Here is a 12,871-nt window from a genome sequence, read left to right as displayed (position 1 = left end):
CGGAGGAGACATACCCTTAACCCACATTAACTCCGGACGGGGATAAGTGGGTGGTTTAACCCCAAGAAACAAATCAAAAGAACTCCAGAGTCAAGAGTGACCGGGGTCGGGGTCCTCCATGCAGCGAGCTGACCAATTGACAAAAAAAGGCATACAACAACGGTCTTTATCGCGTATCTAATATGGATTTCGGATAATCGGAAGTGAAAGCAGAGCATCTGCCGAAAGTGGACATAGACGAAGTTAAGCCATCGGGAAGGGTGGGGACGGGGACCCAATGGTGGGCGTGGAAGCGCCATGGAAGTCGGCCACAGTGAAGGGCCGAAAGGGCGAGGGGCGAAAGCGCTAAGCATTTTCCAGTTCCCGCCAGACCTCGTGGTTCTTGTGTCATTGTTCATGGCTATCAGCTCATGCCCTTACTCCATTCGTTAAAGTCCGACAGCTTTTACCGGCCATGGAATCTTCCTCATGTGTTCATTATGACAAATCCGCTGACATCAGGGCATATACTCCGTACCCTCGTATTCATCAGATTTCAGTTCATAGGTTCATAACTTGTACATATCTGATGTATGTAGATAGGGGTCGGCATCGGGGTATCGGACTCGGACTTAGCAAATACGTAGACCAGACATCTATCATGGTGGAGCACGTACGTGCGCTGGGCAGCTTAGCAGCCATGGCTCCTCCTCTCATAGCGCTCCGTTTATCTGATGTATCGTCACTAGGGTGCAAATTTCTTTTCCTATAGGCCCACCTCCGTGTAGCAGAAAATGCTTTATTATAAGAGAAGACCCCCTCCCATGCGCCTGAATCAGCCAGGCAGTAGGCCATAGACCTTATTCACCTTACTTTATTTACCCACTTGCAAGGCTTTATCACTGCTATTCAAAGCCTGTTGTTTGCTATACCTATATCGAGTGATATTGGAGTTTGCGCCTTAACAATATCCCGCGCTTTCCATCAAAATGAGCGCCACCAATCGAGATGGTGCAACGCAGCATGATTTACAAAGCTCAGCTCGTCTAGACAAAGAAAATGAGGGACCGATGCAGTCTTCTGACATCACCTTGCGGTCAGAGTCCTCCTCTTCGATCGGTGAAGACCCCGAAAAGGATGCTGGGGGTACTCGGAACACAGATCTGGACATGCTGGAGAGATCGATGTCAACACCACATTCAAGAAAGGGACACGAAGAGAAGGCACCGGAGAAGGACCCGAATCTGGTAGAATGGGACGGCCCAGATGATCCAGAGAACCCCCAGAACATGCCAAAATGGAGAAAATGGGTTCTAACCATGACTCTGTCCTCCTTGACAATGTGGATCACTTTCGCCAGCAGTGTGTTCTCAACGGCAACCTTGGTGACAGCTAAGGAGTACAACGTTTCAACCGAAGTTATGACTCTAGCGACTAGTTTGGTGGTGTTCGGATTCGCAGTTGGGCCTTTGATGTGGTCGCCTCTCTCAGAATTATATGGACGGAGAATCCCATTGTTTTCTGGCTATGCCATCTTCGCGATTTTCCAAATACCGGTTGCAGTGGCACAGAATGTTGAGACAATTATGCTGTGCCGTTTTCTCATGGGGGTGTTTGGTTGCTCTCCTCTGGCTGTGGTGGGTGGCGCAATGGCCGATTTCTGGGACCCTGTGGATCGTGCCGTGGCCATTGCTTGTTTCTCGGCTGCAACTTTTGTTGGACCTGTTATCGGTAAGTCTTCCTTCTGTCTTCCGGTAGTGTTTGCTTTGCGATGTGGTAGCAAGGCTGACAGGTCTCATTAGGACCTATTGTGGGTGGTTTCATTACAGAATCGCATCTTGGCTGGCGGTGGACAGCTTGGATCACTTTGATAGCCTCTGCTTCGTTCGGTACCTTTGCGCTGTTAACCGTCCCCGAAACCTATGGCCCAGTCATTCTTCAGAAGCGTGCTGCTCGCCTGCGGCGGGAGACTGGTAACTGGGCTTTACATTCGTTCCTGGACGAGCATCGCCCAACAGCATCAGAAATCGTCACAAAATATCTTCTGCGCCCGCTCCAAATGCTTTTCCTCGAACCGATCCTGTTAGCTATGACGATCTACCTGGCTTTTATCTACGGTATTTTGTATCTGTTCTTCGAGGCCTACCCGGTCTCCTTCCAAGAAGTTCGAGGTTGGACGAATGGGGGTGTGGCAGGGCTACCATTCCTTGGTATTATGATTGGAGTTCTTTGCGGTGTCGCCTTGATCATCTGGCAGACGAAGACACGCTTTGCACGCAAACTGGAGAAACATGGCAGGGTTGTGCCCGAAGAGCGCCTGGTTCCCATGATGATTGCTTCTGTTCTATTGCCAGCTGGTCTCTTCTGGTTCGGATGGACCTCGGATCCCAGTATCTCATGGGTGCCCCAGGTAATTGCAGGTGTCCCCATCGGGATGGGTATCCTGGTTATCTTCATGCAGGGTCTTAACTACATCATCGACGTGTACATGATGTTTGCCAACTCAGCTATCGCCGCCAACACTCTCGTTCGGAGTGGTCTGGGCGGTGCTTTCCCCCTCTTTGCCGTGCAGATGTACCATAGATTGGGCGTAGACTGGGCGTCCAGTCTACTTGGATTCCTCACGGTTGCTATGATACCCATTCCGGTTGTCTTTTTCTTTTACGGCGCGAAGATTCGTGCCATGAGCAAGTTTTCGCCGAAGTTCTGAATCGTGCGTTGCCAGACTTAGACAAAATCATCTTCCTCTTTCTCGTGGGAGCAAAGGAGAACAAAACAATTGCATATCCCAGGCTTGATGTGCATATAGTAATTTTTCATCACCTCGGCGTTATAGTGTGGCATATAAACGATAATGTTTATTTTTTAAAAAGTGTTGCTTGTATGCATGCATAGCGACTGTACTCACGAATGTTGTTAATGTTTACTTTTCATCTCTCATTGTGATATACTGTGTATTCAGCAAAAGTGATTCAGAGTCTCAATATCAGCCATCGGTGTAAATGGTCGAGTAATTCAACTATGAAACATGATCTATTTCGGTAAGGAGCTTCATGAAGTACTTGGGTGGTCCGCCAGGTGACGTCGGACAAGTAAAGGCCGAGGTTTAGCTTCTGTCTCAGATAAGACGAGGGACTCGGTACACCAACTTCTGAGGATTAGGGAAAGACTCAAAAACTAGTCGAACCCATGAGATCATACGAGCCGGTGGAGTTTGTAACCAGAAGAGAAAGAAAAAAATAGGGCAAAAAGAGAAGACTGACGCGACGCGTCTTGGGTGAAGGCGGTCAAAAAAAGCCGCCCGTCAATCAATCGTCCTCGGGGGTTTGACTTGACTTGCTTGCTGCTTGTCCAACCACCACCTCCTCCTCCGCCTATCATCGTCCTCTTCCGTTCTAGCTTGGGAATTCCTCATTTGTGGACAGTGTGCTCTCTTCCCGCATCTTACTCTCCTCCCCTTATCTTATTGCCTGTCCCTCCACCCTCTCCTCATTCCCGACTTAGCGCATGGTGCGCTGAAGCTTACACCTTCACCGGCTTCCCCGCGCTGCTTCCACGATGCCTGCGCGCACTCGTCAAGGCCCCTCCGCTGCGGCGGAGGTCGTGGAATCAGAAGAGACACCTGGCGGCCTGCGCCGCCTCAGATTCAATGAACCACTTTCATGGCGCGTTGGGCGATCGGCTATTCCCATTGTGGATCTGCTGCAGCGCCTGCAGACGCTCGCGCAAGAGCTCCGCAAGCTGGAACAGGAGGAGGTGGAAAAGGATTCTCTCCAGAAAGTCTCTCAGGAGCTAGCAACAGCTCAGCTTCTCGCACATAAGGACAAGGGTGTAAGAGCCTGGACGGCCTGTTGCATTGTCGACGTTTTGCGCCTCTGCGCCCCCGACGCGCCCTTCACCGGCAATCAACTTAAGGTACGCTGCCGCGGCATTGGCTATTCTTGCGAAGACCAGTCTACTCAATTGAGCCATGCTGAATGCTAACTATGCTCTGAATTACGAAGGATATTTTTACCTGCATCGTGACCTCCATTATCCCCGCATTGGGGGATCCCTCTAACACGTATAATGCTCAGCATATCTATGTGTTAAACTCACTAGCGGAAGTGAAGAGTATCGTTTTAATGACAGACCTCGACCATCCGGACGCTTTAATTATTCCCTTATTTACTACTTGCTTTGACATTGTCTCTGGTTCTTCCAAAGGCTCCACAGGCGAGGACATAGCGAAGAATGTTGAATTCGACATGACCCGCCTGCTTGTAACGGTGATTGATGAGACGCCAGTACTTGCTGCGGATGTTGTGGATGTTATCGTCGCCCAATTCCTGCGTATCGACCCACGTGCTTTGGAGAACCCTAGCAGGAGAGGGAAGAAGGCCGATGCTCCGCTCGATGCCAAACAGGGAACGCTGCTTCTGAAGGACTACCCCCCTGCATATAACATGGCGAAAGCAATTTGCCAAGCCTGCCCGGAGAGGATGACTAGTCATATTAGCCAGTATTTCAATAATGTCATCATTGACGCCTCTGCGACCGGAGCGAACGGTCCGTCTAAGAATTCTCATCGCCGACCCAACCTTGATGATTCAGACGAAGAAGGGGAGGATATCAAAGAGTTGAGCAAGGCACACCGTCTGATCCGGGAACTTTGGAGGGCCTGTCCCGAGGTGTTGCAGAATGTGGTCCCCCAACTGGAGGCAGAACTGTCCGCGGAATCTGTGTCTTTGCGCCTGCTAGCTACGCAGACAATTGGTGACCTCACGGCTGGAATTGGAGTTGCCGGGCCACCCCCGCCTCCGCCAATGGATCCTGCAGCCTATCCGCCTGTGACCTTGTCAGACTATTCGCAGATAGTCCCCCAGCCCAACGTTCTTATACAGCCATTCTCTCCCAAGCCATTCTCGCAGGCGCATAGCTCCACCTACGAGGGCTTTCTGAGCCGACGATTGGACAAGTCCGCCTCAGTAAGGGCTGCATGGGCCACCGTGGTTGGTCGGATATTGCTAACGTCGGCCGGTGGCTCTGGCCTGGCCGAAAGTGAGGAGCAGATGCTCATCAAAAACCTAGCGTCTATGCTTCGAGATGCAGATGAGAAAGTTCGAGTAGCAGCAGTCGACGCGGTGGGTACATTTGGTCTGTCTCACATTGTTCACAAGCTAGGAGCCAGTGGCGGCTTTTCATCCCACGATTCTATACTTTTTATCTTGGCGGAGCGTGTCAAAGACCGAAAGCCACAGGTCCGGGAACATGCCATGAAAACCCTGGGCCGGATGTGGGCAGTTGCGGCAGGTGAGATTGAACAAGATAACGAGCAAGTAGTATCCTTGCTCAAAGATGGGCCATCAAAGATCTTCGATGCCTTCTACACAAATGACATGGATATCCATGTGCTGATTGATCGCGTTTTGTTTGATATCCTTCTTCCGCTTAGCTACCCACCGATAAAGCCTAAATTATCGCGCAGTAGCTCAACGCAATCTCAAAAACTGAAAGACTCACAGACTTCAGAGGGTGATAATGAGACAGACGTTGACAAGATACGCGTCCGTCGCATCTTAACCCTAATTAGGGGATTGGACGACAAGGCAAAGAAGGTTTTCTTTGCAATGCAGGCCAGGCAAATTCAGATGAGGACAGCTGTTACAGTCTACCTTCAGGCCTGCGAGGAGTATAATGTAAGTGCCTAGCTATTTGTATAGGTGATCAGATATTGACATCAAGTGAACACAGGGTGGTGTGATGGAAAAAGACGACGAACGCATCACAGCTCAAATCAATCGAGTGATTGATACATTGTCAAAGCTCTTTCCTGACGCGTCAAGAGCTTCCGCAGATCTTTGGAAATTTGCCAAAGTACATGACCGGCGCAGCTACCAGTTGATTCGCTTTGCAATGGCTGCGGTCAGCGATTACCGAACGGTCATTAAGGCCATCAGGGAGCTCGCACGCCGATTGCAAAGCTCTAACAACTCTCCTTTACTCGAGACTTTGACCCCCCTTTTGTACCGCTGTAGTTCCCTTGTTTTCAACCGGAGCCACATTCCAGCAATTATAAGTCTTTCGCGGACAGATGAGAATGGATTGGCGAGTCCAGCACATGAGATGTTGCGGGAGATCTCATCTCGGAATCCTGAGGTACTAGAGGCTCAGGTTCAAGAGATGTGCAAGGATCTTGAATCGCAAGCACCATCGGCCAAAACGAGTAAGGACACTGGAACCGAAGAGATTCTCAAAGCTTGCTCTGGGTTTGCAAAGAAGCTCCCGGCGAAGCTGCCCAAAGAGCGCAAGTTTTTCCAGGCCCTTGTCAATTATGCGTTGTATAGTCCATCTCCTCGAGCTGCCAAGCATGCTGTCTCAATCCTCATGGCCACCGCAGATCGCAAAGAGATGTACGCTAAGGACTTGGTCCAGAAGTGCGTTTCTAAGTGGGAGTATGGAACAGATCGGTTCCTCACCAAGTTAGCTACGCTATCTCAGCTGAACCTCTTAGCCCCAAGGGAGGCAGACGAGGAGAGTGATGCCATTGTCTCGATAGCAGTCAATAAAGTCCTATTGACAAATCGGTCCCCGAAACCGGAAGCCGGGTATATATGGTCAGACACCGTGGATGACGAAACCGCTGCCAAAGAATGGGCTCTCAGAATTATTGTCAACCGCTTACGCGCCAAGGAAGGCTCTGACGACGAAAACGATTTCCGTGCTCATGCCGAACCTGTTTATAGTACTCTTAACAAACTTGTGGTGGGTGAGGGCGAGCTGTCAAAGAAAAAGGACACACCAGCAGGGCAAAAGTCACGACTACGTCTTCTGGCCGCTAAGTCAATACTCAAATTATGTGCATCCCACAGCATCTGTGACCATCTGCTTGCACCTCAAGACTTCAATGCGCTTGCTCTAGTCGCCCAAGATCGCCTTGCGCCTGTAAGGATTGGGTTTATTAATGAACTCAAGAAGAAACTGGTACCAAACTCACGCTTGAGCCACCGTTGGTATATCATCACATTCCTGCTCGCGTTTGAACCAAATGCTAGTTTGAAGGACAGCACTCTTACCTGGTTGCGATCCCGCGCGACCTTCTTTTCTCAAAGTGGTGGCAAGAAGAAGGATCCAGTTATGGAATCCATCTTTTCGCGCCTGCTGTCACTACTAGCTTATCATCCCGACTACCCCCCGCAAGACTTAGATGAGGAGGTGAAGGCTCGCGATCTGACCGACTTTGGCCGCTACATTCTTTTCTATCTATTAGCGATAGCTAATGAACATAATCTCTCGCTCATTTTCCATATCGCCCAGCGTGTCAAGCAGACACGTGACGGTATCACCAAGTCCGATGAAATCACGACACGTCTACACACACTTTCGGATCTGGCTCAATCTACCATTCGCCGATTCGCCGATATCTACTCACAGCAGCGCAGATTCGGCGGCGGTGCTGGTGGCACTAATATCCTGCAGACGTACCCTGGCAAGATGGGTCTTCCCAGTTCAATATTTGCCCCAATGAGCAGCCACCGCGAAGCCCAGGAAGTAGCCGAGAAAAACTTCCTCTCGGAAGACGTGGATGACCTGCTGGATCGGCTTGTGCGGTCTGTGATGAGGTCAAAGGGCGGGTCCCAAGGCCAAGCCGCGAAGAAGAGAAAACCTGAGCCCACCGACACGACCGGTGAAGCTGGAACAACAACTAAGAAAGTAAAGAAAGTTAGGGAGAAGGTTACACGGCCCCGGAAGTCGTCCGGCGCAACATCAAGGACACCAAAGCGGAAGAACAAGGACGAAGATGGCTGGTCATCAGATGAGGGAGCCGCAAAGACCAGCACTGCTACTGCCCGCAGACGCAGCAGCAGAGGTACTTCGCGTAGAGTCAGTTATGCAGATCACGATAGTGACGAAGATGACGTCGAAATGGACGACTGGGATCAAGATAAAGATGAAGCCGAAGCTGAAGAAGAGGAAGAGGACGACAACGAAGAAAATGAGAACAACCACGCAAACAACAACCACGTCCAGGACTCAGAGGACGACGGTAGCGACCTATCATCGCCTCCACCATCACTACCTCCATCATCCCCACCACCAAGCGCCAAAAAAGCACGTGCCGAAAAGGCGACAACCCTGCCATCCCGACGCTCCTCTCGACGAGGATAAAAGCGGACACAGTTAGCAAGGTGGATCTCTATCAAGCTTCATGCATCATTATTATCCCTTTCGTCCCCCGTCACATCTCATCAGGCCTGCTAGCCTGTCTGTTTGCGTAACCTGTGTGATTCCTCGAACCAATCAAAACTCCCACTTCATTTGTCCATGTTAACCATTCCTTGACGGGATGCTTTTTCGTGCCTGCTGTGCTACGCTATGCTGGTTTATGTTATTTCTGTTTTCTCATCAATGAACGAGTCCGTCACTGAGTGTCAGTTATTTTATCCGTTGAGTTGAGTCGAATTGAAATGTATACCCATTTCCTACGTTGTCTTTGCCTTTTCCTCTTGTCTTTCTAAAATTGATAGGTTAACGCCCGTTCCAAATGTCACTTTTTCTGCGTGTTTGCTCTTGCTCTTTATCCGGTCTGGTTTAGCTGCATTCGTATCTTTTGTATGTATGTACCTGGTTGCTCGAATAAATGTACAGCGCGAGTTGAGGCCATGGTAACACATAATATTAGTCTCCCAATACTAATAGGTAGATATATGACTAGGACTTGAATGTCATCATCAGGTGACATGCATTATTTATTTGTATTGAATGAATAATAGGTCAGGTCCCATGAACAATGAAGATAGAGAGCACCGTATAATGACTTTAATGCCCCGGTCTCGAACAACGCTGTATTTACGCCGACCATGACGATGGAGAAAAAGATAAGCACCGGATCCAAGCTCACCAGAGTATCACACATAATTTCAGGACGGGAAAAAAAGATATGGCCTCAAGTCCAATCGCTCAAACCATATACATAAAGCCGCGGATTCTGTTTCCAGTGGTACGCACACATGAAGAGGGGGAAAAAAGTTCTTTGAAAAGTATACATTGATGCAGAAAAGAAAAGAGAGAGAAAGTTGCGGAAGATATAAAAAGATGAAAGCGCTTCATCATTGAGCTCATGACTAAGGTGCATTGTTGGCCCCTGCACCGCCGGTCCTGGCGATTCTCTCTTCAACACGCTCTTTGTGTTGTCGGTTTCGAAGGTGGACCTCGAAATTCTCAACTGTTGTGCCTGGCCCGGGGGTATACAGTTTGCCCGGGCAGTCATGGCACCGGATGCGTGGGAGGTATTGGTATTTTAGTTTGTGGCCTGACTCGGTATTGGTATTGGCTACTGGTAGCATTGTCTCTGTATCGACAGCTGTGTAGCGCATTACGCCTTCAAATGAGTCATTTGGATACGAGCGTTTTAATCGCGCGAGTCCCGCCGCAAGCCAATTTGGAGGCGGGGGCTAAGAGAAGTTTAAGTCAGCAGGGAACCGTGATTGATACACCCACCATAGCCGGATAAGCCGGTCCACTTGAGGCGAATCAACAAAAGAATTGTCATGAGTCATATATCACTCACCCCTGGGACACCCGGCTGAGGGGGGTGGGTTGCATCTATGGCTCCAATTTGTTGCGCGGGGACGGTCCGTTGCGTGGGTGTACCGACACCTGGAACTCTGGCTTGAGGCTGGATGTGTGACGGTGGAGCCATGTTGCTTGGGGTGGGAGTGCTAATTTGAGGCGTGCCTTGATGTGACGGTGGCTGAGGGGCTGGAGTCGCTGAGAGACTCGGTATTGACTGTGGTCCGTGGGTAAGAAGCTGACGGAACTTCTCACGAGGGATCTTAAGCTTCACAATTAGTTTTTCTGGCTCTTCGATGCTCTCTTCGCGATAGTCCCGTCTCCTAGCAGATGCTCTTCCCTCGTGGTGAGGCTCCGGAGTGGCAGACTGACCAAGGTTCGCACGCAGAGCAGCGTGAGCAGCACTGGCAGCCCCTCGCATGCCTCTTGTGCGCGCAGTGCCTTGGGCCAGATGAGGACCGATAGCGGGGGAGCCTGTAATTGAAGATTCGTCGCTGTCTGATTCATCAGAATCGTCACCAGTGTCCCGCAACCCGACAGCAGCGCGCCTGGCACGGCTCGACCCAGATCGCTTGAAGACGTTACTTTCATCAATAGATGCGGCCGAATTAGGAATGACGGAGGATACAATCATTGTGCGGATAGTCCTTTGACGGTCTTTCAGGTCGGGTAGGGCGGGTCCACCGCGACGGTTAACGGAGCGCTTCTGCCTCCGTTGATCTCGGGATATGGAAACTTCTGTGCGTTCTAATTCTGCTTCGTTCAATTCATATAGATAAGGTGTAAATTCCTTGGCTGCCTGGAATGGCCTGAAGGATGACGCGAGGGGGGTAGGGAGGAAAGCGGACTTAAGATCGGGATCATCGATAGGACGTCCGTCGAACGGATGAGAAAGGATGTAGAGTGATTTCGTGAAAAGCTGCGATTGTTCGCGAATGGAGTGCGCAATTGCTGTTGTGAATTCCCCCGACAGGGAAAGGTCATCCGTCATACGCGCAGCGAATTCTTCGGGGGAGTTGGAGGGGTCGTTAATATCCCATTCAAACTGGTCAATCAGAGTATGCTGGCCAATGGTGATATTCAGCTTAACAAGGATGCGCATCTCATCGTTCTTGTAAGCACTGTATGGGAGATGAGGGTCGAGAGGCTCTTCTTCCATATATATTTGAGGGTAGTAATCGCAGATCTGCTCTTGGATGCTTTGTGAAACCATCCGCACGAGGGGGGCGCAAGATTCAAGAGGGAGGCCCAGGTCCTCCACTAGTTTCTCGGCGAATAGATCGGGAGATACCACCCGATCATGAAGGTTCCAGGTGAACGTATCTCGGATCTTGATCTTCTCCCAGTCGATGTCTAGTCGAATGGGCACAAGGTCTTCGATTTGTTCACTTTGCGTCTTCAAATCTTTCCGCGAAACCCGTAGCTCCCTAGTCCTCCGGTTCCCTGGTCGCCGCCGGTTGGAGGGATATAATAGCTGGGGATGCTGGCCTCGGAGATCCGTACGAGCATTCCCAAACCCCTCGTAGCCGACACCATACAGCGCGGCCGGGTTCATATGATTCTCCCGTCGTAGAGTCAGATAGAAGTCCCGTTCGGCACGTTTCTGGTTTAGTATCTCTTGATTCTGATTGTGGTACGCCGTCAAAGCAGAATGTTGGAACTCCCGGTTCACATACTGTTCCGCTAGGATCTTATCTTTTGGGGTTTCACGTACACGCACGGCTAGCCCTTCAGCTGACGAGGAAGGATGAATGGCGGAGCCGCCACGTGATCGTTTTTTGCTTGCTGCTGAGCCATTGGCACTGTTTGACTGGGAGCCGGTAGATGGATTGCCATTAGACGCGTCGTGACTGGAGCCAGCGGGAGTTACAGACACGCCCGAGGCCGCGAGAACGGCTTTCGCATTGTGCTTTCCTTCCGCGATCGCATTTGATCCGTTCGGTCCCTGTTCCGATCCCGAAGCAGCTTCGCCATTGTGATTTCCAGCTGCCATTGGTGGAACGGAGCCATTCTGAACCATGTCCGGCTGGATGTCGGTGGGTAGTTGCCCCGATTGAGAAAGCTCCGGGGACGGCATGATCAAATATTGGCTCGATCTGGAGTCGCGATTATCGTCCCAAAGGAAACAGGACGCGTTACTTGTACAAAAGGTTCACCCTTCGAGATGGCGCTCAACAAACGAGGATGGCAACCGAGTGGATAATGAGTCGGTTACGGTAGCATGCTTAGACGGGAACCTGAGACAGACCGCGTTCAGGTTAGCAAAATTTGGGATTGCCGCACATTGATGTCTTATCGCAATGGGGACGCGACCAACGCAGTGGAGGATGCGATCCATCATGAGATAAAGTAGTGAAGATATGCCGCAAGCCCGCCACGCCGTTGCCGTCATGTCACCTGGATGGAGGTAGACCTGGCACCAAGGTTGGCAGAGCCGCGGTGTAAGAATGGAGAAAGGGACGACAACGTGGAAGGTAGACAGACATACCAGAACCAACGGGGAGAGATAAAGGGAAAGGAAAAAGGACGAATCAAAGGAGGATAACACTAACCACGGAGGATAATCAAAGCAATAATGAAAAGACCGGCGGAAAGCCCGAGGCAGGAGGAAGGTTCCAGGGCCAGCGCAGGACTGAGGCACAGCACAAGCAAGCAGTGGATGGATCTGCCGGTATGGGTCTTTCTTTGGGCTTTGCGAGAGAGAACCCGGAAGAGAACGGCTAAATCAGCTGATGGCGCGCCCCCAGTTAAGGTAAGGTCCAGATCTCGATCGTTCTCGTCCTATTTCTTCGGAGATCTCACTTTCTGTCCCTTTAAGATTTGGTTCAGTATATCTCTAGTGTCCCCGGTGCGTGGGGTCTGACGTGACAATGCTCCAATTTCGTGAGAGGTGGTAAAAAAAAAGGGGAGAAAAGAACAGCAGAAATTGAGAGAGAGAAGGAGGGAGGAAAAGGGAGCGCCGAGCGGACTGAACAGCCGTTACAAGTCCTGTCCGTTCATCGGCAGAGGGGAAGACGCTCGGAGAGGGAGCTGGGCATGAGCCAGCAGCGCCAGTAAAAACCATCCTGATTAGAGCTTTAGAGCATCCCTTTTGGGATCTTCTTGAAGCTATCACCATCCATCTTTTCAAAAGCTTTTCACCCATCTGGCAGCATCAAAACGTTCTTTACAGTTACTGTATTGGCTCTGTAAAACACTCTCGGTCGCGTTTCACGTTTCCACTAACTATTCCTAGTTAGGAATCCATGTGATGTAAGCTACACCTAATCTAGTTATAGTATCTTACACTAAGGTCCTTGGCCGTAACGGGATTGTTTCACGGTGGATTCAATTTTCTGTA

At 50.5% G+C, this 12,871-nt stretch overlaps 3 protein-coding genes across 3 annotated transcripts; 2 read left to right on the top strand and 1 right to left on the bottom strand.

The window, feature by feature from the left end:
• The first annotated feature begins 231 nt into the window (after positions 1 to 231).
• F9C07_2284036 (armadillo-type protein) lies at positions 232 to 12,422 on the top strand. Its single transcript, XM_041292408.2, has 4 exons — positions 232 to 3,894; positions 3,984 to 5,657; positions 5,713 to 11,768; positions 12,020 to 12,422. Exons 1-3 carry the CDS (start codon positions 3,538 to 3,540, stop codon positions 8,125 to 8,127), a joined length of 4,446 nt encoding a protein of 1,481 aa, XP_041146820.1. The 5' UTR covers positions 232 to 3,537; the 3' UTR covers positions 8,128 to 11,768; positions 12,020 to 12,422.
• On the top strand, positions 969 to 2,689 carry F9C07_10325 (synaptic vesicle transporter; the record flags this gene model as incomplete). The annotated part of the gene is made up of 2 exons (XM_041292415.1): positions 969 to 1,710; positions 1,782 to 2,689. The coding sequence occupies 2 exons, from the start codon at positions 969 to 971 to the stop codon at positions 2,687 to 2,689; spliced, it is 1,650 nt and encodes a 549-aa protein (XP_041146821.1).
• F9C07_10327 (putative SWI-SNF complex subunit) lies at positions 9,084 to 11,608 on the bottom strand (the record flags this gene model as incomplete). Its single annotated transcript, XM_041286103.1, has 2 exons — positions 9,084 to 9,413; positions 9,530 to 11,608. The coding sequence occupies 2 exons, from the start codon at positions 11,606 to 11,608 to the stop codon at positions 9,084 to 9,086; spliced, it is 2,409 nt and encodes an 802-aa protein (XP_041146819.1).
• Positions 12,423 to 12,871: the final 449 nt, after the last annotated feature.

Source organism: Aspergillus flavus, chromosome 4 (assembly GCF_009017415.1).
Source record: "Aspergillus flavus chromosome 4, complete sequence".
Classification (NCBI taxonomy): Eukaryota; Fungi; Ascomycota; class Eurotiomycetes; order Eurotiales; family Aspergillaceae; genus Aspergillus; species Aspergillus flavus.
This window is presented reverse-complemented; position numbering and strand designations above follow the sequence as displayed.